The 25,420-nt window shown below is 21.5% G+C and overlaps 1 protein-coding gene across 1 annotated transcript in view; it reads left to right on the plus strand.

Moving 5' to 3' along the window:
- Positions 1-4,071: 4,071 nt before the first annotated feature.
- Positions 4,072-25,420, plus strand: part of LOC117173744 (eukaryotic translation initiation factor 5B) — a 481,426-nt gene continuing 460,077 nt past the window's right edge. The window contains exons 1-4 of the mRNA XM_033362384.1: positions 4,072-4,287; positions 10,816-11,552; positions 18,576-18,749; positions 24,502-24,779. Of these exons, the coding sequence (XP_033218275.1) occupies positions 4,241-4,287; positions 10,816-11,552; positions 18,576-18,749; positions 24,502-24,779 (1,236 nt within the window). The 5' untranslated portion in view covers positions 4,072-4,240. The remainder of the gene's footprint in view (positions 4,288-10,815; positions 11,553-18,575; positions 18,750-24,501; positions 24,780-25,420) is intronic.

Consider the following 25,420-nt stretch of genomic DNA (forward strand, 5'->3'; position numbering starts at 1 on the left):
TTCTTCTCTTCGAATTCTACTCTTGAGTTAAAAATTTGGTTAAAAAATGAGTTATCTTAAATGAAAATTATAATTTTTCTTTGAAATGTATGTTTTATTTGAGAATTCAAATGTTTAGTTGAATATTCGTCTTTTTTGGCAGAATGTTTTTAATTAAAAATTAAAATCGTGTTTTGTAGAAATATCAACTATTAAATTTTTTGTTGAGTATCCTTATTTTATGGTTGAAAATCTACCTATTTTGTTAAGGAATGAACGAATTTATTTAAAGTTAATTTTTTGTTTAAGATATTTAATTTTTGTTTGTTTGAAAATTCAAGTTCTTGATTGAAAGAGTTAAAAATTTAATTAAAATTCACCTTCTTGGCTTAAAATTGACTTAACCATCATCTTTTTTAAGCTCAAAATTTAACTAACTATTTTAAAAATTCGTGTATTAAATTGTAAATTCGTAATATTTTTTAATCCGTTTTTTTTATTAATTTTTTTTACATAAATTTAATTTCTTATACGTACAACTTTTGGTGGAGAATGTATCTTCTTTAAGTGAAAATTCAACTATTTGTTTAAATTCGCTAATTTTGACTTTTCATTTAAAATAAAAATGGAGGAATTTTTTCATTTTCAATCTTTTTTTAATCGAAAAAGGGAAATTTTTTATTTATTCAATTAGAAGAGTGAAACATTTTAGTATTTAATTGTTTTCAGAATTGCAACAGAGAATTTTTATTTTCAATCTATTTTTAACATTTTCGTTTAGTTAGAAGAAAGAAACTTGTCGTTTCTTATTTTTTGTCTGCACGTAAACAGGATAATTTTTTATTTTTTAAATTTTAGTTTACATTATATTAAAATTAAAGAAAGGGATGACATTTTTGTTGAAAAAAATGTTTTTTATAAGAGGTAATTTCTTATTTTTAGCATTGTTTAATGTTTGTAAATGTTTTGAGATTGAAATTATTGATTTATTTAATTTTTCAATTTGAAATGTGCCTTTAAGATCCTTAATTTTTAAACAGTTTTATTATTAAGACGTCTTAAAAATGATTCTGTTTCCAAAGCTTGAATTTGAAAATTTTAGATTTAAAATATGTAAATTTTTCATTGCTTAATCCTCAACGTTTCAAACTAATTATAACTAATTATTACTATTGCTCAACAACATATAGCGCTCGGTAAGAAAGGTCAAACAAAAAATAAATTTTTTCGAATTTGTGGAATTTTTAGTTTGCAAAAACTGCATTTTTTCTTTTAAATACCTTCAGTATATAAGACCTTTTCAAATAAAAAAGTTTTCAACTTTAAATCTTCAAAATTAAATTATTATAAAAAAAAAACGTTAAGAATAAAAAGACATTTGCAATGAGAAGCATTATTTTATTTGAAATTAAATTATTTCTAGGCACCAGGAATTGTAACATTACAACTTTTTTTATACTAAAACACTTAAAAATTTCAATTATTTTGAATCAATTTAAATATTTTCAAAATAAAATTTTTTCATATTTTCATATATCTTCAAAATTCAACCATTTCAACTTTAATTAAAAAATTGAAATTGATAAAAACTTTAAAATTATAACGATTTATTTTATACATTTGAATTTCAAATCAATTAACCTTTGGCACTTCATTCCGAATTATTATGCATTCTTGGAAGTTTTTAATAAAATATTTTTCGCTTTTAAATTATTAATTTTTTAACATCTAAAACTAAAAATCGGGTAATTTGGAGAACATTGCAAATTAAAAAAAAAAAGAATGGAAAACTAGAACGCTATGATTAAATTTTTGGAATTGCTAATTTTTAAGCTTTTCAATACGAAATATTTTTTAGGTTTAATTTGAAATTCTCTAAATTTAGAAAAATTAAAAAAAAAGAAATAATTAAAGAAACATTCCGAACATATAGTAGATTAGTTAAATTTTTAGTAATAAAAATTACTTTTCAATGAAAATAGGAAATTCCAACTAACCAAGCAAATGACTTTTCAACAAAAAGTTGCATTTCTAACTAAAAAGATTAATTTTCTACTAAAAATTTAAATTTTCAATAAAAAACATGAATTTTCAAGCGAATAGTTTATTTTTCAAAGAAAAAAAATCAATTTTAAACTAAAAATAGGATGGTAAAATTGCCATTTAACACAATTAATTTTTAACTCGAAAAAACTTTCAACAAATTAATTAAACTTTCAACCAAAATAATTATTTTAAATAAATTAATTAAAAAATGGTATTTAATTAAATTAATTATTATATTTAACTAATATTAATTTAAATAAATTCTTAAATGAACTAAAATATCTTTCAACCAACTAGTTGAATTTTGAATTAAAAAAGATATATTTTAAACCAAAAATGGCTCAATTTAATTTTTATCCACAAACCAACGAATTTTCAACTAAAAAGATCAATATTCAAACAAAAAGAAGAATTTTCTACCACTCACTTTTTAATTAACGAAATTAATTTTCGACTAAAAAAGATTAATTTTTAACTAAAAATGAGATAGTCAAATTATCAGTAAAAAGAAAGTAACATAAAAAAAAAAGAAATGTTCAAAAAGTTAGTTAATTTCGTAATTAAAAAAATTAATTTTAAATAGATTAATTTAAAAATGAAAATAAAATTAATTAAACCAATTAATCAGTATTACACTTAATTAAATTATTATAAATTGATTAGATAAATAATTTAATTATCTTTCAAACAACTAGTTGAATTTGAACTAAAAAATATCGATTTTAAACCAAAGCGAACAATATTTAAAAAAAAGTTTTTCACAGTAGTATAACTTTCAACCGTACATTTTCATCAAAAAACGTTAAATACTCAAAAAATGTAATGGTTAATATTTTAACTAAGAAAGACGATTTTTGTCAAAAAAAGGTCAAAATTTTAAACTCGAAAGATTTTTCTGTCAAGCAAGAAAAAAATGCATCTAAATTGTAAAATATTCTAGCTAAAGAGACGAATTTTCTACAAAAACTTGAATTTTCAACGGAAGAAAATAAATTTTTAACTGAAAAAAAATTAATTTTCGAGTAAAAGTAAAATTTTAAAATTATTATCGAGGAAAATTAATTTTTAAGCTAAAAAACCAATGTTTAAACAAAAAGAAACATTCTTTACCAAAAAAAGATTAATTTTTCATAAACGGTTGAGTTTTTCACACAAAACATTTTTTTTTATCAAAAAATAATAAAATTCAACCAAATTGTTTAATAGTTAATCCAAAAAGATAAATTATCTAAAAAAATTAAATTTTTAACTGCAGAATTGAATTTTGGACTAAAAAGATAAATTTCCAAACAAAAATGGGACAGTTGAGCCTTCAGTTTATCAACAAAAAAAAATATTATTTTTGAACTAAAAAGTTTGACTTTTATTAAAAAAAAAGAATGATTGAAAAACATAGTTGTTAACGAAGTATACTAACTTTCAAACAAATAATTGTATTTTCATTAAAAAAATGAATTCTCACAAAAACATGTAATAGTCAATATTTAAACTAAAATATATAACATTTTTTTATTAAAAACCCTTAAATTTAAACAAAGAAGACAGAAAAAAAATAAAAGTTTTAAATAATAAAGATAAATTTGTAAACAAAAATGAAATAGTTAAACAGTGAAATTGAACTCTAAAAGACAAATTTCAAACAAAACGGTTTAATTTTAAACCAAAAAGATTTTTCTGTCAAGAAAGAAACAAAGAAACAAAATTTTTACATATTTAAGCCAAAAAGACTAATTTTTAATCCAAGACTATGACATTTGATAATTTTCGCCATAAATAATGTTATATTTCTTAAATTTAAAAATGTGTGAGAAAAAATTACCAGTATAAAAAATATTTTTCATTTTAAAACTAAATAATTTAACCTTTACCTTATTTTAAGAATAAAATATAAACTTTGACGATTAATTTGTATAAAAAAAAGATACTTCTCGTTTTTCCCGTTTGAATTTTCGCGGCACTTTGACCACCGAAGCTAGCGCCACTTAGCGACTGGTATTCTCCACCATTTTACAATATTGGCTACACTGCGAGTGCGAGACGAAGTTCCAAGAAGTGAGCAGCTTCGTGACATTCGAATAGTGGTGAAGAATAACCGGTGATAGCCGTCAATTTTCCAAAGTTTGAATTTTAATTCTCATGTTGCAGGATCTCGCGATCGTGGATTATTTTACGCGCAAAAAGTGGTGAAATATAATAAAAGTTTGTGAAGTGAAAGATGGGAAAGGCAAAAAAAGGAAAGCGTACTGACAAGGACGATGAAGTGTAAGTTTATTTTCAGACAGATTGCTCTACGCTCTTACGTTATACCACGTCTTGAAGGACACTCTTATTTATTTTCCAATTTCCATCAATTTTTTTGGTCAATTTTCAACATCTTGTGAATATTATTACTAATACATACAATGGGATTCTAAAAAGTTCTCTTCGTTTAGTGATGCAACACTTCCCATCTGGCACTTATAGGTTATGTTCTATCATAAATTCGCGAACTTTTTATTTTATTGTCCAGGCTTTAAAAAAATAGTGAATATTTTAGTTTCTGGTGTCACTAAGATATTTTCTCTCTAAATTTCAATTGATGATTCTTTGAGAAGTACAGTTTTTTAAGGATTTAAAGCTTTTTGAGCAAGTTTTGTGTTTGGATTAAAAGATTTTACAAAACAATCTGATAAATGTTGAAAATTGAGTGTTTTTTTTATTAAAAGTTAATTGTTTGGTAATTAAGTTTCTTTAGTTTAACACAATTAACATTATTTTGGCAAATTTTGGAGTAGCGTGGCTTTTTTAGGTTATGTTAATAATCCGTTTTTTGTGAAATAAATTCAAAACTTTACCTAAAAATCGAGATTGGAAATTGTTTTTGTGGATTCTGGTGTATATTTAGATTTTCTCAAATGTTGGAGCTTTTAAGTGGAACTGCATTTGCAATTGAAATTCGTCAAAAACAATTAGCGCGGGCTTCGCGCGTTACAAGTTTTCTTGAGTTTTATCCGGTTTTATCTGGGTTTTTTCAATGATTACCGGTTCTGTAAAAATTTGAAACATCTTTGTGAAATAGATCTATCTTAAAGATTTTCGATTAAATATTTTTAAAATGTATAATTTAAAATGACAGTTTGAATGTTAATTTTGAAGATAAAAAATCAAATTTTCAATTCTAAATCTTAGCAATTGAAAAAATTTCGAAGGTAAATCGTCAAAATTACAAGCTTTTTAATGGTAAATCTTGACACTTGCAGAATTTTTTGTACATTTTCAGAATTAAAAAATGTTTTATTTCTAAGATTTATAATTAAATATTTTACAATTTTGAAGATTTACAATTGAAAATTCTTCATTTGGAGCGACTTGTAATTTAAAAATTACATTTTAAATTGTAAAGTGTCAAAATTAAAATACCTTTAAAATTAAAGATTTAAAACTTAAAACTCTTTAATTTTGAAGAGTTACAATTGAAAACTCTTTAATTTTAGAATTTTATAAATTAAAATTCTTAAATTTGGGTGATTTTGAAAATAAAAAGTCAAGTTTTCAATTATAAATCTTTCAAGTTGAAAAAAATTCGAACATAAATCTTTAAAAATACAATATTTTTCATTATAAATCTGGTATCACTTTTTATTTTAAATTAAAAAATTTAAAACTTCAATTATAAATATTTACAATCTGAAGCCTGACAATTTTGAAGAGTTACATTTGAAAACTTCAATTTTAAATGCGTATTAATATAAAATTGTTTAAATTGTATGATTGTGACAATCGAAATTCAAGTTTCCAATTTTAAAACTTGATTATTGATAAAGCTTCAAATGTAAATCGTAAAAATTACAGCATTTTTCATTGTTAAGCTTAAAAAGTTGACAATTTTAAAAGTTTAAGTTATGAAAGTCTATTTTCAATATTTATAAAGTAATATTCTACAATTTTGAAGATTTATCGTGGAAAAATGTTTAATTTAAACGATTTTATGTTTAAAAACTACAAAAAATTTAATTGTAAAAACTAAAAACTTCAAATTTAATTTAATTTTTTTATTTTAAGACACAAAATTTAAAACTTCAATTTTAAACATTTAAAATTTGAAGCTGAAAAATTTTGAAGAGTTACGATTGAAAATTCTTCAATTTTAGAATTTTATAAATAAAAATTTTTTAATTTGGATGATTTTGAAGATAAAATGTAAAGTTTGTAATTCCTAATCTTTCAAATTAAAAAATTTCGAACTTAAGTCATTAAAAATACAATATTATTCATCATAAATCTTGCATAATTTTTTATTGAAAATTTTCAGAATTAAAAACTTCAATTTTAAATATTTACAACTTAAAGCTGGACAATTTTGAAGAGTTTCAGTTGAAAACTTCAATTTTAAATGCGTATTAATACAAGATTGTTTAATTTGTACGATTCTGAAGATCAAAATTCCAGTTTTCAATTTTAAAACTTGAGAATTGATAAAGATTAAAATGTAAATCGTCAGAATTAAAAAATTTTGAATTGTTAAGCTTAAACCTTCCATAATTTTAAAATTGTAAAATTCAAAACTTCTATTTTCAATATTCAGAATTGAATATTCTACAATTAAAATTTGCATAATTTATAGTTGAGCATTATTAAAATAAAAAACTTTCGAATTTGAAAGATTTACAATTATAAATTCTTAAATTATGATGATTTTGTTCATTTTTGCAATCAAACTTCCAGAGTTTTAATTCTAAATCTTACAAATGATGAGATTTTGAAGATTCGAAATTTAAAAAATATCAGTTTTAACAATTTGCACTATAAAATTCTTCAATTTTAAATACATACCAGATATAATGCGTAAAAATGCTTAAATTGTGATTATTTTGAAAGTCCAAAGTCAAGAGATTTCAATTTCAAATCTTAAAAATTGATGAAATTTCAAATGTAAATCATAAAAATTACCAAATTTTTAATTGAAGAAATTTCGATCCTTCAATCTAAAAGATTTACAACTTGAAGTTTGACAATTTTGAACAGTTACAATTGAAAATTTTTCAATTTTGACATTATATCAATACAAAATTAAAATTTTGATGATTTTGAAAATAAAAAGTCGAGTTTTCAATTCTAAACCCGCAAATTGAAGAAGTTTCAAATGTAAATGATCAAAAATACAAGATTTTTAATTGTAAATATTAACACTTGCATAATATTTTTAATTATAAATGCTCAAAAATTAAAAAATCTTCTATTTTTAAAATTTACTATTTAAAATTCTACAACTTGAAAGACTTTTCAATTTTAAGGATCTATGGATAAAAATTCTAAATCTTTCAAATTTAATAAATTTCGAACGTAAATCATCAAAATTACAATATTTTTCATTGTAAATTTCAATACTTGTATAATTAAAAAATTATAAACTCTTCTATTTTAAAGATTTATAATTGATTATTCTACAATTTTGAAGATTTCCAATTGGAAATTCTTCTATTTGAATGGTTGGCAGTTTAAATGTTAAAAATTTTAAAACTGTAAATCATCCTGATTAAATCTCTTCAATTTGAAGGATTTTGCAACTTAAAGCTCGGCAATTTTGAAGAGTTATAATTTAAAATATGTATCAATACAATTTTTTTAATTTGGATAATTTTGAAGATCAATCTTCCAGAGTTTTCAATTATAAATCTTAAAAATTTAAGAACTTTCTAATCTGAACCATTAAAATTACAGAACTTTTAATTGTGAATTATACAAATTAATAACTTCAATTTTCAAGATTTAAAATTATTATTATTTATTTATAATATATCATAATTATTTATATAATTCTAAATCTTTCAAATTGATGAAGTTTCAAGTTTAAATTATACAAATTACAATATTTTTTATTCGAAAACCTAATACTTTCATCATTTATCATTTTTAATTGTGAAAATTGAAAAATTTCCAATTTCAAACATTTTTAATTTAACTTTTTACAATTTTTGAGTTTTAAGATAGAAAATTATTCCAGACCTAAAATTTCATGCTGTAGAATGGTTCCATCTAATATCCAAGGACAATAAAAAAGGTTCATTCCCCTATTTCATCCGGAATACACAGTTTTCAACCCCAAATCTGTTAATATGTTTTGTTGAAAAATTGTATTTTTTGTTAAGAAAAATAATCTTTTTGTTTAAAAATGAATTTTCTTGTTTAAAAATTCATCATTTTAGTCAAAATTCGAGTGTTTAAGTTAAATAATAATCATTTTAGTTGAAAAATCATATTTTTTTAAAATTAATCTTCTTGTTTAAAAGTTCATTATTTTGGTAAAAATTCAAGTCTTTTAGTTTAAAATTCATTTTCTTGTTTACAAATCTTTTTTCTTGTTTAAAAATTCAAGTCTTTTAGTTAAATAATAATAATTTATTTTAAAATTAATTATTTTTTTTAAAAATTCATTTTCTTGTTTAAAAATTTAAGATTTTAGTCAAAATTCCAGATTTTGGTGAAAATTCAAGTGTTTTAATTAAATAATAATCATTTTAGTTTAAAATTCATTATTTTGTTTAAAAATTCATCATTTTGGTAAAAAATTCAAGCGTTTCAGTTAAATAATAATCATTTTAGTTTAAAGTGTATTATTTTGTTTAAAAATTCATTTTCTTCTTTAAAAGTGTAAGATTTTGGTAAAAATTCAAGTCTTTTAGTTAAATAATAATCATTTTAGGGTAAATTCATTATTTTGTTTAAAAATTCATTTTCTTTTTAAAAAATTTTTGATTTTGGTCAAAATTCAAGTGTTTCAATTAATTAATAGTCATTTTAGTTTAAAAATTCATTATTTTGTTTAAAATTTTATTTTCTTGTTAAAAAATGTAAGTGTTTCAGTTAAATAATAAACATTTTGATTGAAAAATCATCTTTTTGTTTAAAAATTAATTTTCTTGTTTAAAAATTCATCATTTTGGTAAAAATTGAAGTCTTTTAGTTCAATAATAATCATTATAATTAAAAATTAATTATTTTGTTTAAAAATTCATTTTTTTGTATAAAAATTTAAGATTTTAGTAAAAATTTAAGATTTTGGTCAAAATTAAAGTGTTTCAATTAAATAATAATCATTTTAGTTAAAAATTCCTCTTTTTGTTGAAAAATTAATCTTCTTGTTTAAACATTCAAGATTTTGGTAAAAATTCAAGTCTTTTAGTTAAATAATAATCATTGTAGTTTAAAAATGATTATTTTGTTTAAAAATTTAAGATTTCGGTAAAAATTCACGTCTTTTAGTTAAATAATAATCATTGTAGTTTAAAATTCATTATGTTGTTTAAAAATTCATTTTCTTGTTTAAAAATTTAAGATTTTGGTCACAATTCAAGAGTTTCAGCTTAATAATAATCATTTTGGTTGAAATATCATCTTTTTGTTTAAAAATTAATCTTCTTGTTTAAAAATTAAAGATTTTGGTCAAAATTCACGTGTTTCAGTTAAATAATAATAATTTTAGTTTAAAAATCGTATTTTTGTTTAAAAATTAATCTTCTTGTTTAAAAATTCATTCTTTTGGTAAATAATTTAACTCTTTTAGTTAAAATTTAACTAAAAGACTTGAATTTTTATACATGAAGATTAATTTTTAAACAAAAAGATGATTGTTAAACTAAAATGATTATTATTAAATAATAATCATTTTAGCTTAAAAATCATCTTTTTGTTTAAAAATTAATCTTCTTGTTTAAAAATTCAAGATCTTGGTAAAAATTCAAGTCTTCTAGTCAAATAATAACCATTTTAGTTTAAAATTCATTATTTTGTTTCAAAATTCGTTTTCTTTTTTAAAAATCTAAGATTTTGGTAAAAATTTAAGTGTTTCAGTTAAATATTAATCATTTTGGTTGAAAAATCATCTTTTTGTTTAAAAATTCATCATTTTGGTAAAAATTCAAGCGTTTCAGTTAAATAATAGTCATTTTAGTTGAAAATTCCTCTTTTTGTTTAAAAATTAATCTTCTTGTTTAAAAATTCATCATTTTGGTAAAAATTCAAGTCTTTTAGTTCAGTAATAATCATTCTAGTGTAAAATTAATTATTTTGTTTAAAAATTCATTTTCTTGTTTAAAAATTTAAGATTTTGGTAAAAATTCAGGCCTTTTAGTTAAATAATAATCTTTTTAGGTTAAAATGCATTATTTTGTTTAAAAATTCATTTTCTTCTTTAAAAATTTAAGATTTTGGTCAACATTCAAGTGTTTTAATTAAATAATAATCTTTTTTTTTTAATCATCTTTTTGTTTAAAAATTAATCATTTTGGTAAAAATTCAAGTTCTTTAATTAAATAATAATCATTTTAGTTTAAAATTCATTATTTTGTTTAAAAATTCATCATTTTGGTAAAAAATTCAAGCGTTTCAGTTAAATAATAATCATTTTAGTTGAAAATTCACCTTTTTGGTTAAAAATATAACTATTTCAGTAGAAGATTTATAATTGGTTGAAAATTGAACTATTTGATTTAAGATCCGTTTTTTTTTTGTTCAAAATTAGTATTTTCAACTATAAGTTTAACTATTCCATTTTTTGTAAATAATTGATGTTTTTTTTTCGTGGAAAATTTAAGTATTTTTTAAAAATTCATTTATTTTTTAATCTTTTGCTCTGTTCTGTTGAAGGATGTACAGAATGAACGTCATGAATTAAAATAGATTTTTTTAGCTTTGCCGAAAATATGAATATTTTATTTTTAGTTGACCAAAAGTCTTAAATCGTTCGCCGAATTCCCACCCAGCACATTTTTTTTTTAGCAAAAATAATGTTAGAAACTGTAAAAATTGCAGTGACAGCGACTTCGAAATTGAGGAACAAGTCAACAATGAGTCAGCAAAGTCAAAATCGAAAGCAAAGGACAAGAAGAAGAAAAAGGGCGACGATATTGACGAAATAACGGAAGAACTGGGCGATTTAAAAGTTGATAAAAAACCGGCGAAAAAAGATAAGAAGTCTAAAAAAGGTGCCGAAGACTCAGACGAGGAAATTGATTCAGCAGTGAAATCGAAAGGGAGGAAAGGTTCCTCGGCGCCAAACCTAGAAGGATGTTCAGATTCCGAGGCTGAAATCTCGAAGGCAAAGCAAAAAAATCGAAAAAAAGGAAAAAAAAATCAGGAAGAGAGTGAGGATGAGGATGAGGAACCAAGACAGAAGGCAAAGAAAAATAAGAAGGGAAAGAAGGGTCACGATGATAGTGAGGATGAAGAGGAGGAGGATCAAAAGCCGAAGGGAAAAAAGAGTAAAAAGGGAAAGAAGCAAGTGGAGTCTGATGATTCTGATTTGGATGCAAAGAAGCCAAAAGGAAAATCAAAAAAGGGTAAAAAGAATGTGGATTCTGAGGCTTCTGAAGATGAGGAAGAATCTGTGAAGGGAAAAAGTAAAGGAAAGAAGGGAAAGAAGGTTGATTCTGAGGAGGAAGTGGAGGAGAAGAAGGGAAAGGCGAAAGGGAAAAATAAAGGGAGGAAAGCTTCGGAGTCTGAGGATGATTTTACGGCTGAAAAGGCCAAACCTGCGAAAGGAAATAAAGGTATTTAAAAATTAAAGTATTTTTGAAGTTTAAAAAAAAAAGTATTCTATTAAATCAACTGCGTTTCTATATTTACATTTAAATAATAGTCTTGAGAATCAAAACTTACGACAAACTTTTAATTTTACGTGGGTCTTAGGATATTGAAACCAATTTTTTGTTTGTTTAAAATTAAACTATTTTGTTGACACCTTTTTTTTTTGGTCGTGAGTTGCTTTTTTTTCAAATAAAAAATTTACTATTTCGTGTGTAGTCGAACTTTTTGGTGATTAATTCATCTTTTTTGTTGAAAATTGATCTTTTCTGGTATACAATTGATCTTTTGGGTTAAAATTAATTTTTTTTTGTTAAAGATTCATTACGTTAGTTAAAAACTAATTTATTTGCTTAAAAAATTAACGATTTTGTTGAAAAAAATGTTTGTTGGTAAAAAAAAAATTTATTGAATATTTAACTATTCTATAGTTAATTTAAAATTGATCTTCTTTAATTTAAAAATGATGTATTTTATTAAAACTTTGTCTTTTGTGGTAGAATAATAATCTTCTCGGTGACTAAATTGCCTTTTTTTCGAAAATTCATTTCTTTGATTAAAAATTTATCTGTTTGGTAAACAATTTAATTATTTTGTTTAAAATCTATCTTTTCTGGTAGAAAATTGATCTTTTGGGTTGAAATTTTATTTTTGTTTGTTAAAGATCTATTGTTTTCGGTAAAAAATAATTATTTTGCCAAAAAATTTAACTATTTTGTAGTAAATTGGTTAGTTTTTTGGTAAATTTTTAAAAATTATTTTTATTATTTTATATCTAGTTTAACATTTATCTTCTTCAATTTAAAAATTATGTATTTTTTTAAACTTTGTCTTTAGTGGTAGAATATTAATCGTCACGGTGACTAATTCGCCTTTTTTTATTGAAAATTCATTTCTTTCATTCAAAATTCATTTGTTTGATTGGAAATTTAATTATTTTGTTAGAAATTTGTCTTTTCTGATAGAAAATCGTTCATTTGGTTTGAAAATTCAACTAATGGGTAAAAAATGCATTTTTTTGGTTAAAGATTTTTTGTTTTTGTTGAAAATTAGTTACTTGCCTAATAATTTAACTATTTTGCAGAAAATTGTTTTTTCTATTTTGTAAAAATGTTTTTTTTTTATTGAATATTCAACTATTTCATAGTTAGTTTAACATGTATTTTCTTCAATTAAAAAATTATGTAATTGGATGAAACTTTCTCTTTTGTGGTAGAATATTATTCTTCTCGGTGAGTAATTCGCCCTTTTTGATACAAAATTCATATGTTTAGTTGACAATTTAAATACTTTATTGAAAATTTATCTTTTCTGGCAGAAAATTGATCTTTTGGATAAAAAATTCATTTTTTGGTTAAAGATTTATTGTTTTCAGTAAAAATTAATTATTTTGTCAAAAAATTGAACTATTTTATAGTAAATTGTTTTTTTTTGCAATTTTTTTGTTAACATTTAATTATTGTATATCTAGCTTAACATTGATCTTCTTCAATTTAAAAATTATGTCTTTTGTTGTAGAATATTAATCTTCTCAGCGACTAATTCTCCTTTTTTTATTGAAAATTCATTTCTTTAATTTAAAATTCATCTGTTTGATTGGAAATTTAATTATTTTGTTAAAAATTTGTCTTTTCTGATAGAAAATCGTTCATTTGGTTTGAAAATTCAACTATTGGGTAAAAATTCATTTTTTACTGTTAAAAAATACATTGTTTTCGTTAAAAAATTAATTAATTTGCCTACAAATTTAACTATTTCGTAGAAAATTGTTTTTTTTTGTAAATTTTTTTATTGAATATTTAACTATTTCCTAGTTAGCTTAAAATTTATCTTTTACAATTTAAAAATTATGTTATTGGATGAAACTTTGTCTTTTGTGGCTCGGTGATTAATTCACCTTTTATGCTAAAAATGCATTACTTTGATTAAATTTCCATCTGTTTGGTTGGAAATTTAACTATTTTGTTGGCAATTTATCCTTTTTGGTAGAAAATTGTTCTTTTGGATTGAAAATTCAACTGTTGAGTAAAAAATGCATTTTTTTGTTTGTTAAAGATTCATTGTTTTCGCTAAGAATTAATTAATTTGCCTAAAAATTTAACTATTTTGTAGAAAATTGTTCTTTTTTTGTTGGTAAAAATTATTATTTCTTATTGAATATTTAGCTAATCCATTGTTAGTTCAAAATTTATCTTCTTCAATTTAAAACGTATTTTGATTGGAAATTTAATTATTTTGTTAAAAATTTGTCTTTTCTGGTAAAAAATTGATCTTTTGGATTTAAAATTAAACTATTGGGTAAAAAATTCATTTTTTCGCTAAAAATTAATTAATTTGTCTAAAAAATGAACTATTTTGTAGAAAATTGTTTGTTTTTTTTGTTGTTGAAAAAATATTGTTTTTCATTGAATATTTAACTATTCCATAGTTAGTTTAACATGTACCTTCTTCAATTTAAAAATGATTTATTTTGTTGAAACTTTGTTTTTTGTGATAGAAAATTAATCTTCTCGGTGACTAATTAGCCGTTTTTTATTAAAAATTTATATGTTTAGACGAAAACTTGACTATTTTGTTGAAAATTTATATTTTCTGATCGACAATTGATCTTTTGGATTAAAAATTTAACTATTGGGTAAAAAATGTTTTTTTTTTTGGTTAAAAATTTATTGTTTTCGTTGAAAATTAATTAATTTGCAAAAAAAATTAACTTTTTTGTAGTAAATTGTTTATTTTTTGTTCGTAAAATTTTTTGGTAATATTTTATTATTCTCTATCCAGCTTCAAATTTATCTTCTTCAGTTTGAAAATGATGTATTTTGTTGGATCATTGTCTTTTGTGGTTGAATATTAATCTTCTCGGTGACTAATTCGCCTTTTATGAATTAAAAATTCATCTGTTTGGTTGAAAATTTTACTATTTTGTTGAAATTTTGTCTTTTCTGGTAGAAAACTGATCTTTTTGGTTAAAATGTCATCTATTGGGTTGAAAATTAATTTTTTTCGTTAAAGATTCATTATTTTAGTTCAAAATTAATTGATTTGCCTGATAATTGTGCTGAAAATGCGTTACTTTGCTTACAATTTAATTTATTTGGTTGAAAATTTATTTGTTTTGGTAGAAGATTGTTCTTTTGAATTGAAAATTCCACTATCGGGTAAAAAATTCATTTTTTTGGGTAAAGATTTATAGTTTTCGTTAAAAATTAATTAATTTGCCTAAAAATGTAATTATTTTGTAGAAAATTGTTTTTTTTTGTTTCTTGTAAACATTTTTTTATTGAATATTGAACTATTTCATAGTTAGCTTAAGATTTATCTTCTTCAATTTAAAAATTATGTATTTTGATGAAACTTTATTCAATTGTTTGTTTGGAAATTTAATTATTTTGCTGAAAATTGGTCTTTTCTGGTAAAAACTGATATTTGGGTTATAAATTCACCTATTGGGTTAAAAATTAATTTTGTTGGTTAAAGATCCATCATTTTAGCTTAAAATTAATTTATCTGCCTTACAATTCAACTATTTTTTGAAAATTGTTTCAATTTTTGGTTGGCAATCATTCTTTTTTTTTTAACTGAAAATTTGGACTATTCCATGTTTGGTTTAACATTTATCTTCTTCACTTGAAAATTCAAGTATTTGATTAAAATTTCTGTATTTTGCTCAAACTTGGTGTCTTGTAATTTATTTAACTTTTTGTTTGAAAATTAATTTCTTTAGTTACTTATTAAATTATTAGGTTTAAAATTCCTTTAAAAATTCCATATCATTAACTAAAAATTAGTTTGTTTCATTGAAAATTAATTTAATTAACTAAAAATTTAACCATTTTGTTGAAAACTTATCTTTTCTGTTAGAAAATTATTCTATTGGGTTGAAAATTCAAATATCGGATTAAAAATTCATTTTTTGTTGTTTAAGATTCATTTTGTTAGTTAAAAACTAATTTTTTGCTTAAAAAATTAACTAAATCGTTAAAAAAATGTTTTGTTAGTAAAGATTATTTCTTATTATTTAACTAATCCATAGTTAGTTTAATATTTATCTTCTTCAATAAGAATTATGTAATTTGTTGAAACTTTGTCTTTTGTGGTAGAATATCTCTTAGGGTAAAAATGAATTTTTTTTCGTTAAAGGTTCCTTATTTTAGTTCAAAGTTAATCAATTTTTCCCACAATTCAACTATATTCTTGAAAATATATTTTTTTTTGGTTTGTAAAAATTATTTATTTTTTTAACTCCAAATTTCCACTATTTTGTGTTTGTTCGAACTTTTTGGTGATCAATTCACATTTTTTTTGGTTAAAAATGCATTACTTTGACCAAAAATTTATCTGTTTGGTTGAAAATTTAACTATTTTGTTGAAAATTGTTCTTTTGGGTCGAAAATTCAACTATTAGGTTAAAAATTGTTTTTTTTTTCAAATTAAAGATTCATTGTTTTCGGTAGGAATTAATTAATTTTTCTCAAAAATTAACTATTTTGTAGAAAATGTTTTTTTTTTGTTAAAATTTTTTTATTGAATAATTCGCCTTTTTTGTTAAAAATTCATTTTTTGGATTGATAATACATCTGTTTGATTGGAAAGTTAATTATTTAAATAAATTTATTTGTCTTACAATTCAACTATTTTGTAGAATTTTTTTTATTTGTTGGTTGGTAAAAATTCATTTTTTTTAACTGAAAATGCAACTATTCAATGTTTTGTTTAGCATTTATCTTCTTTGCTTGAAAATTCAGTTTTTCTATTTAAATTTCTGTATTTTGTTCAAACTTGTTGTCTTGTGATTTATTGAACTTTTTGTTTGAAAATTAATTTCTTTAGTTACTTATTAAATTATTAGGTTTAAAATTCCTTTAAAAACTTTGTTTTGGTAATTGAAAATTAGTTTTTTTTTTATTGAAAATTAAGTTTTTCAATTGCAAATTTTACTGCTCTCCTTTTGTTGAAAATTAATATTTCTTGATAGACGTTTAATATTCTTAATAGAAAATTCATCTTTTGGTTTGTAAATTCAACTCTTGGGTTAGAAATTTTTGTTTTAGTTCAAGATTAATGATTTTTGTTAAAAACTAATTTATTTGCTTAGAAATTTAACTATTTTGTTGAAAATTTTTATGTTAGTAAAAATGATTTTTTTTCAATGTAAATTTCAATAGTACATGTTTGGTTTAACATCGATCTTTTTCAATTTAAAAATGATGTGTTTTCTTAAAACTTTGTCTTTTGTGGTGGAATATTAATTTTCTTGGTGACTAATTCACTTTTTTGGTAGAAAATTTATTTCTTTGAATGAAAATTCATATATATTGTTGATAATTGTCCTTTCTGGTAGAAAGTTAATCTTTTTTGGTTGAAAATTCAACTATTCGGTTAAAGATTAATTTTCTCGGTCAAAGATTCATTATTTTAGTTAAAAATATATTTATTTGATTACAAATTGAACTGTTTTGTTGAAAATTAGACATTTAATGTGCCTGTTAGAAAATTCATATTTTGGGTTGAAAATTCAACTCTTGGGTTAGAATTTTTTTTTGGTGGAAGACTCATTATCTTAGTTAAAAACTAATTTATTTGCTTAAAAATATAATTATTTAGATAAATAAATGTATCTTTTTCACTTGAAAATTTAGCTATTTGATTAAAAATGTCTATATTTTGTTGAAACTTGTCTTTCATGGTAGAATATTAATCTTTTTGGTGACTGATTGACCTTTTTGTTTGAAAATTGATTTCTTTGGTTAATTATTAAACTATTAGTTTTAAAAATTCCTTTTAAAAATCAAATTTTGCTTGAGAATTAATTTTTTTATTGAAAATTAGTTTTTTTTATTGCAAATTATTTTTTTTTAACTAAAAATTTTCCTGCCGTTTTTTGTGAAAAATTAGGAATTTAATCTTCTTGATTGAAAATCCAGTTTTTTGGTTAAATATTAAACTGTTAGGTTTAAAATTTCTTTAAAAATTCAAAATTTGATTGAAAATTCATTTTTTTTTAACTTAAAATTTAACTGCTCGTTTTTTTGTTGAAAATTAATATTTTTTGATAAACATTTATATCTATATTTACATTTATTTACATTTATATTTATAACAATATTCAATTCTTGGGTTAGAAATTCATTTTCTTGATTAGAAATTATTCATTATTTTAGTTAAAAACTAACTTATTAGCTTAAAAATTGAACTATTTTGTTAAAAATTAGTTTTTTTTTAAATTAATTTTTCAAACTGAAAATTGAATTTTTTTGTTAAATATTCAACTATTAAGTTTAAAATTTTTAACTGGAAATTTAACTATTCCATTTTTTGCTAAACATTTAGTTTCTGATTGACAAATTTAAGCTTCTAGCTGTAAAAATTAATTTGTTTAGTTTACAATTTTTTCAATTTGTCTTTTTGGTAGAAAATTCATCTATTGGGTTAGAAATTCATTTTTTGGTAATGGATTCATGATTTTACTTTAAAAATTAATTTCTTTACTTAAGAATTTAACTATTTTGCTTAAAAAAATTCGTTCTTTTTTGTGGCGTTGAAAATGAATTATTTTTGGACTGAAAATGTGGCTATTTCATTTTTTTCTTAAAAAATTGTTTTCCAAAAGTTCAAAATTCAATTTTTTGTAGTATTTTTAGTTTAGTTCAACTGTCTTTGTTTAAAAAATAAAACAAAAATTTGTTGGAAATATCAGCTATAACACATTTGTTTCGAACCCATTTTTTTTAAATCGAAAATTTATCAATTTCGTTCAAAATTTAACGATTTTCTTGAAAACTTCCTTTTTCTGGATTGAAAATTAATTATTTAAACAAAATATTTATTTTTTTCATTTTTTTTTTTGTTTAAAATTTATCTTTTCGAGTATGTTTTTGTATTTAAAAATATGTCTTTTAATTTAAAGAATGCAATAAAAATAATTTTTATTTTTCTGAAATTTTTTAGAGAAGCATTTAAATTAGAAGAAATTAATTATTTTTTATTAGCTCCAGTTGCGAGAGGAGGATTTGCTCTTCTCGATGTTGAAGGAGACGACGATGATGAAAATGATGAGGAACCACCCTACGAGAGTGAAAATGAATCTGAAAAAACCACGAGTGTTGACCGATGCAAAAATGTGAAACCACAACCGGCGCAAGATCCAAAGAAAGGCAAAAAAGGTACCATAAAATTGATTTAATTTTATTTTCTAGGGAATTCACAGCTGACTTTACACTATTTTCCCCTTTTTTCTAGTTTTTTCGCTTAAATGTGAAGTCTATTCATGGAACTCAAAAAGAAAATCTAACTATTTGTATCTGAAACCTAATTTTTTGTGGCATAAAGTGTACTATTATATTTTTGTTTCAGAATTTATAACTTTTAGTTAAATTTTTTTTAAATTAATGTATTTTGCTGAAAATTCGACTTTTTTGTTCAATATTTGTCCTTTGGAATCAATATGAAACTTTTGTTAGAAAATTTATATTTTTTGGTTGATAATTAATTCTTTTTAATTTAAAAGTACAAATTAATATTTTACATTCAGAAGTTATCTTTTTTTTTAATTTGATTATTTTTTTGAAAATTCATCTTTTTGAAAGAAAATTCATCCTTAGGATAGAATATTATATTTCGGTGGAAAAATTATTCTTTTTTATTGAAACTTAATTCTCTTTAATACAAAAGTCGAGCATTATATTTTAAGCTCAGAGTCCATATCTTTGGTTGAAACTTTAGGTATTTTTTTTATTAGTTTTTTTTTTGTTTAAAATTAATTTTTTTTTGTTCAAAATTAATTTTCTAGGTTCAACTACTTTCTTAAAAATCCATTTTTTGTGTGAAGATTTATTTGATTCGTTATAAAATTTGAATATTTTTTTGAGAATTCGTTTAGCTTTTAGTTTAAAATCAAATTTTTAAACTAAAAACTCATGTTTTTCATTATAAAATTAACTATTAGCTTCAAAATTCATGAATTTTATTAGAAATTCATTATTCTTCGCCGAAAATATCTCTTCTGGGTTAAAAATGCAGCTGATTGGTTAAAAATTAATATATTTTCTTTGAAAATGTCAATTTTCTTGAAAATTCGAATTTTTGGGTTGAAAAGTCAACTAATTTGGTGAAAGTATAATTATTTGGTTTAAAATTAATTTTCTTTTTGATAATTCATATTGAAGGGCTTAAAATTCAACTGACTTTTGGGAAATTCCTCTTTTTGCTTGAAAATTCTACAATTTGTTTGAAATTTGCGCCTGAAAATCTTTTTCGATGGAAAATGCAATTATTTTGACGAAAATTTTTATTTTTAGTTTGGAAATTCATCTCTTTTGTCAAAAATTTAATCCAGTTTTCAACAATCTGTTTTGGTTGAGTATTCTACTATTTTTTTAAAATTCTTTTTATGTTGAATATTAATTCATTTAACTAAAATTTTAATAATTTCATTTTTTATCGAAAATTGATTTTCTTTACTTGAAAATTCAACTCGTATTTATAACATCCATCTTTTTCGAAACAAAATTCAACTTTTTTGTTGAAAATTAGTCTTTTTGGATAGAATATTAATTTTATTGGATTGACATTTAATCTTTTTGTAGAAAAATCATATTTTTTATGATTTTTTGTTCATTTAGAAGTCTAATATTATATTTTTTGTCCAGAATCCAACTATTTTGGTTTAAAATTTAATTATTTTGTTGAAAATTCAAGAATTTTGTTAAAAAGTCATATTCTATTGTTGAAAATTAATATTTTAAAGCTTTTTTAGTTAAAAAATCATTTATTTTATTTAAAAAATTAGTTTTTTTTTTAAATAACGGTTTTTTTAAAACTCAAACTGATTTAAAATGCGTATATTTTCCTGGAGAATTTTACTATTTTGTTTAAAATTATCATTTTTTTGTAGAAAATTATTTTTTTTCCAGAATTTATCTTTTTTGGGAGAAAAATAATCTTCTTGGTTGAAAATACATATTTTTTTATTGAAAATCAACTGTATTTGTTTGATTGGTTTAAAATTTACCAACTTGGTTGAAATTTTTTTTACTTTTTTTGACTAAGAATTAATTTTTCAAGCTGAAAATAAAATGAATCCATTTTCTTAAAAAGTTAATCTTCCCTGGTTACAAATTGGACTATTTCGTTGAAAATTTAACTATTTCGCTGAAAATTCATGTAATTTTCTGTTAAAGTTGTCTTTTTTGGTAGAAAATTAATTTTTATGGTTGAAAATTCATCTATTTGTATTAAAAATTCAACTATTTGTTTGAAAATAACCCTTTTTTGTTTAAATTCATATTTTTCGTTTGAAAATTCAACTATTTTTTTAATTTTTTTTAATCTTCCTGAAAATTCTTTCTTGACTAATAATTTGCCTTTTTTATTAAAATATCCACTTGAGTAGGTTCAAAGTTAAACTATTTTTTTGAAAATTCGATTATTTTTTTTTTATTGTTAATCCTTTCTGCTTGAAAGAAACGGGAATTTTCTTAATGGATTAAAACTGAGATTTAGAAGAAAGGAAGTTTACAAAATTACTGTTCTACGTGAAAAATCGTCCAAATAAAAAATTTCGTTCTAAATAATATTTAATATTATTTAAAATACTCAAAAGATTTATCAATTATAATATACATTTTTCGTTGAGGTTAAAAGCTAAAAATTTAACTTCCTGTAGCAAATTTTACTATTTTCCTGAAAATCCGATTTTTTTGTTTGTTAAGAATTAGATTTTCAACGAAAAATTCAACTATTTCATTTTTATTTGAAATGTTCTCTTTTTTGTATGAAAATGCAGCTATTTTGTTGAAAATTGATATTTTTTATTCAAAAATTAATTTTTTTGATGTTGAAAAGTCATGTAATTTGTGGAAAATTCTTATTTTTTTTAGAAAATTAATCTTATTGGTTAAAAATTAATCCAGTTGTTAGATATAAAATTGAACTATTCCACTTGAAGATTCATCATTTTAGTTGATTTAATTCATTTATTTCTTTGCAGATTCACACATTTTTGTTTTTCAAAAAGTACTTTTTTTATATAAAATCTGCTTTTTTCGTAGAAAATTATTTTTTTCTTTGAATTTTAATTTGATTTTTTTAATTCTTCTTTTTGGTTGAAAATGCATCTCTTAGATTAGAAACAAACTCGAAAAAAAGTTTACTTAGTTGAAAAGTAAACTCGTTTGTTGAAAATTAATTTTTTTATTGAATATTCATCATTTTATTTAAAAATTCATTTCTTCTGTTAAAAATTCAGCTATTTCATTGAAAACTTGTTTTTTCTTTATATGAAAACGTAATTTTTGTTACCTAAAACTTAACTACTTGTGTGAAAAATCGAGTTTTTTTGTTGTAAAAAATGATTTTTTTCTTTGAAAGATAATCTCATTGTTTAAAAAATCTGCTTTTTGGATGAAAATTCATCTTGCAGTTTAGAAGTAAATTTGCTTGGTTGAAAAATAAAATCTTTTGTTGAAAATTAATTTTTTTATTGAAGATTCATCAATTTAATCAAAAATTCATTTCTTTGGTTAAAAAATTAGCTATTTTATTGAACATTTGTTTCTTTTTTGGTTCAAAATAATTTTTTTTTCTCGAATTGAAAATTAAAATACTATTCCAGTTGAACATTCCATTATTTTATTTGAAAATTCATTTTTTGTAGAATATTCATTTTTTGACTGAAAATTTAATTATTCCATTTTCTGAAGTTAAAACTTAATTATTTAAGTTTTGTTTGGCAATTTATCTTTTTTCCTAAGAGTTTAACTATTTCAGATGAAGGTTCATTGTTTTAGTTTAAAAAAATCTTTTTTTTTCAAAATTGAACTATTTGGTTGAAAGTTTGTGTCCTTTGATTGAAAATTCAAATATTTCGTAAAATTTCATGTAATTTTTTTAAATTGTATTTTTCGTTAGAAATTTAATAATTTTGTTTGAAAACTTATTGTTTAAAAACTCATCTTTTTGTTTAAAAATTCAAGTATTTTAGTTAAATATTTATCTGTTCGATTTAAAATTTCTAGTTGCAGATTCAAAATTTTATTTTAAAATTCAAATATTTTGTTAAAATTCATGTATTTGGATGAAAAATTATATTTTTTGGTAGAAAATTAATGTTTTTGTTTGAAAATTTATCTTATTCTTTAAAAATTCTTCTTTTTGGATGAAAATTTATCTTTCAGGTTAGAAATAAATTTACTTGGTTGAAAAATAAACTCTTTTTTTGAAATCAATTTTTTATTAATGAAGATTCAGCTTTTTAATCAAAAATTCATTTCTTTGGTTAAAAAATGAGCTATTTTATAGAAAATTTGTTTCTTTTTTAGTTGAAAATAACTTTTTTTCTTAAATTAAAAATTAAAATAGTATTTCAGTTAAACATTCCATAATTTTAGTGACAAATTCTTTTTTTTGGGGGGGGGGTAGAATATTCATTATTTGACTGAAAAATTCATAATAATTTATTTGAAAATTGGTCTTTTTTGGTTGAAAATTGATTTTCTTAAGTTAAAACTTATAAATTTATTTGAAAATTCAACTATCTCGTTAAAATTAATGTATTTTGTTGAAAAATTGTATTTTTTGCTAGAAAATTAATGTTTTTATTTGAAAATTTATCTTTTTGTTTAAGAATGCAAGTATTTCAGTTAAATATTCATCATTTTAGTTTAAAATTCATCTTTTTGATTTAAAACTCTATTTTTCTAGTCGAAGATTCACAATTTTATTTGAAAACTTAATTATTTCGTTAAAATCAATGTATTTTTTAAAAAAGTTGTATTTTTTGGTAGAAAATTAATTTTTTTGTTTGAAAATTTATCTTATTGTTGAAAAATTCTTCTTTTTGTATGAAAATTCATCTTTCAGATTAGAAATATATTTACTTGATTGAAAAATTAACTCTTTTGTTGAAAAGAAATTTTTGTTAATGAAGATGTATCATTTTAATCAAAAATTCATTTCTTTAATTAAAAAATTGGCTATTTTATTAGAAATTTTTTTTTAATACGTTTTTTTTCTTAAATTGAAAATTAAAATACTATTCCAGTTGAACATTCAATAATTTTAGTTGAAAATTCTTGGTCTTTTTTGGTTGAACATTAATTTTCTTAACTTAAAACTTAATTATTTAAGTTTTGGTTGATAATTTATCTTTTTAGTAAAATTTCTTTTTCTAAGAGTTCAACTATTTCAGATGAAGATGCATTGTTTTAGTTAAAAAATAATAATTTTTTTTTCAAAATTGAACCATTTGGTTGAAAGTTTGTGTCCTTTGATTGAAAATTCAAATATTTCGTAAAAATTCATGTAATTTTTTGGTAGAAAATTAATCTTTTTGTTTGAAAGTTATGCTTAATGTTTAAAAATTCATATTTTCGTTCAAAAATTCAAGTAATTTAGTTAAATATTCATCATTTGAGTTGAAAATTTATCTGTTTGATTGAAAAAAATGCAAACGAATGGATTAACTAAATCTAGTTAAAGATTCATAATTTTATTTTAAAATTCAAATATTTCGTTAAAATTCATGTATTTTTATGAAAAATTGTATTTTTTGGCAGACAATTAATCTTTTTGTTTTAAAATTTATCTTATTGTTTAAAAATGTATCTTTTTATTTAAAAATGCAAGTATTTCAGTTAAATATTCATCATTTGAGTTGAAAATTCATCTGTTTAATTAAAAAAATTCAAACGAATAGATTTACTAAATCTAGTTGAAGATTCATAATTTTATTTTAAAATTAAAATATTTCGTTAAAATTCATCTGTTTATATGGAAAATTGTATTTTTTTTATAGAAAATTAATGTTTTTGTTTGAATATTTACCTTATTGTTTAAAAATTCTTTCTTTTGGATGAAAATTCTTTTTTTTTCCATATTTTTTGTGCTATGAAGTCCGTGAGAATTTTTAATTTTCAGGAAAGAAAAAACGTAATGACAGTGACGAGGATATTGATAAAGTCCTGGCTGAACTAGAATTGGAATATGCTGGACAAAAGAAGGATGCTCTGGAAGTTGCAAAGGCAGAGGAGGATGACAAGAAAAAAGGAAAGGGTAAAGAAAAGGAAAAGAAAGTGGAGAAAAATGAAGGAAAGGATGAAGACGACCAAGAAAGTGGTACTGTGAAATCCGCTGCTCAGAAAAAGAAGGAAAAGAAGGAGAGGGAAAGGCAAAAGAAACTCGCCCAGAAGAAAGCTGTACGTACAAAAAAAGCCTAAAGGGCCGTGCTTAAATATTTATTTATTTTAAACAAAACATGTCTTTTCTACAGTAAAAGATGACTTTTCAAATAAAATACTTGAATTTTTAACAAAGTAATTAAATTTTGAACATAACAGTATAATTTTCAACCTAAAAAGATAAATTCCCAATAAAAAAGTTTCAAAGTTTTATATTTCAATCGAAAGAGATTAAATTTATGTAAAAAAAGGAATTTTCAAGAAATAAAGATTTTTTAGTCAAGACAGAAGTAAAAGTTTATTTAGATTGTTGAGCTTTCAAGCCAAAAGTCGAATTTTCAGTGAAAAAATTGACTTTAAACCAAAAAAAGAAGGATTTTCGGTCTAAGCAGTTAAAGTTTCAACCAAAGACAGAAGCCTTCAATAAAAAATTTAACAATTTAGTTTAACTTTTACCCAAGTAGTTGAGTTATTAATTAAAAATGATTATTTTTAAACAAAATAGTTGAACTTTTAAACAAACAAATCCATTTTCAACTAAAAACATAAATTTTCTGGAAAACAATGATTTCTTGAATATTATTCTACTGAAATAGATGAGTTTTTAAATCAAAAAGAGAAATTTTCAAAAAAGTAGTTTAATTTTCTGTTAAAAAATA

Source organism: Belonocnema kinseyi, chromosome 5 (assembly GCF_010883055.1).
Source record: "Belonocnema kinseyi isolate 2016_QV_RU_SX_M_011 chromosome 5, B_treatae_v1, whole genome shotgun sequence".
Classification (NCBI taxonomy): Eukaryota; Metazoa; Arthropoda; class Insecta; order Hymenoptera; family Cynipidae; genus Belonocnema; species Belonocnema kinseyi.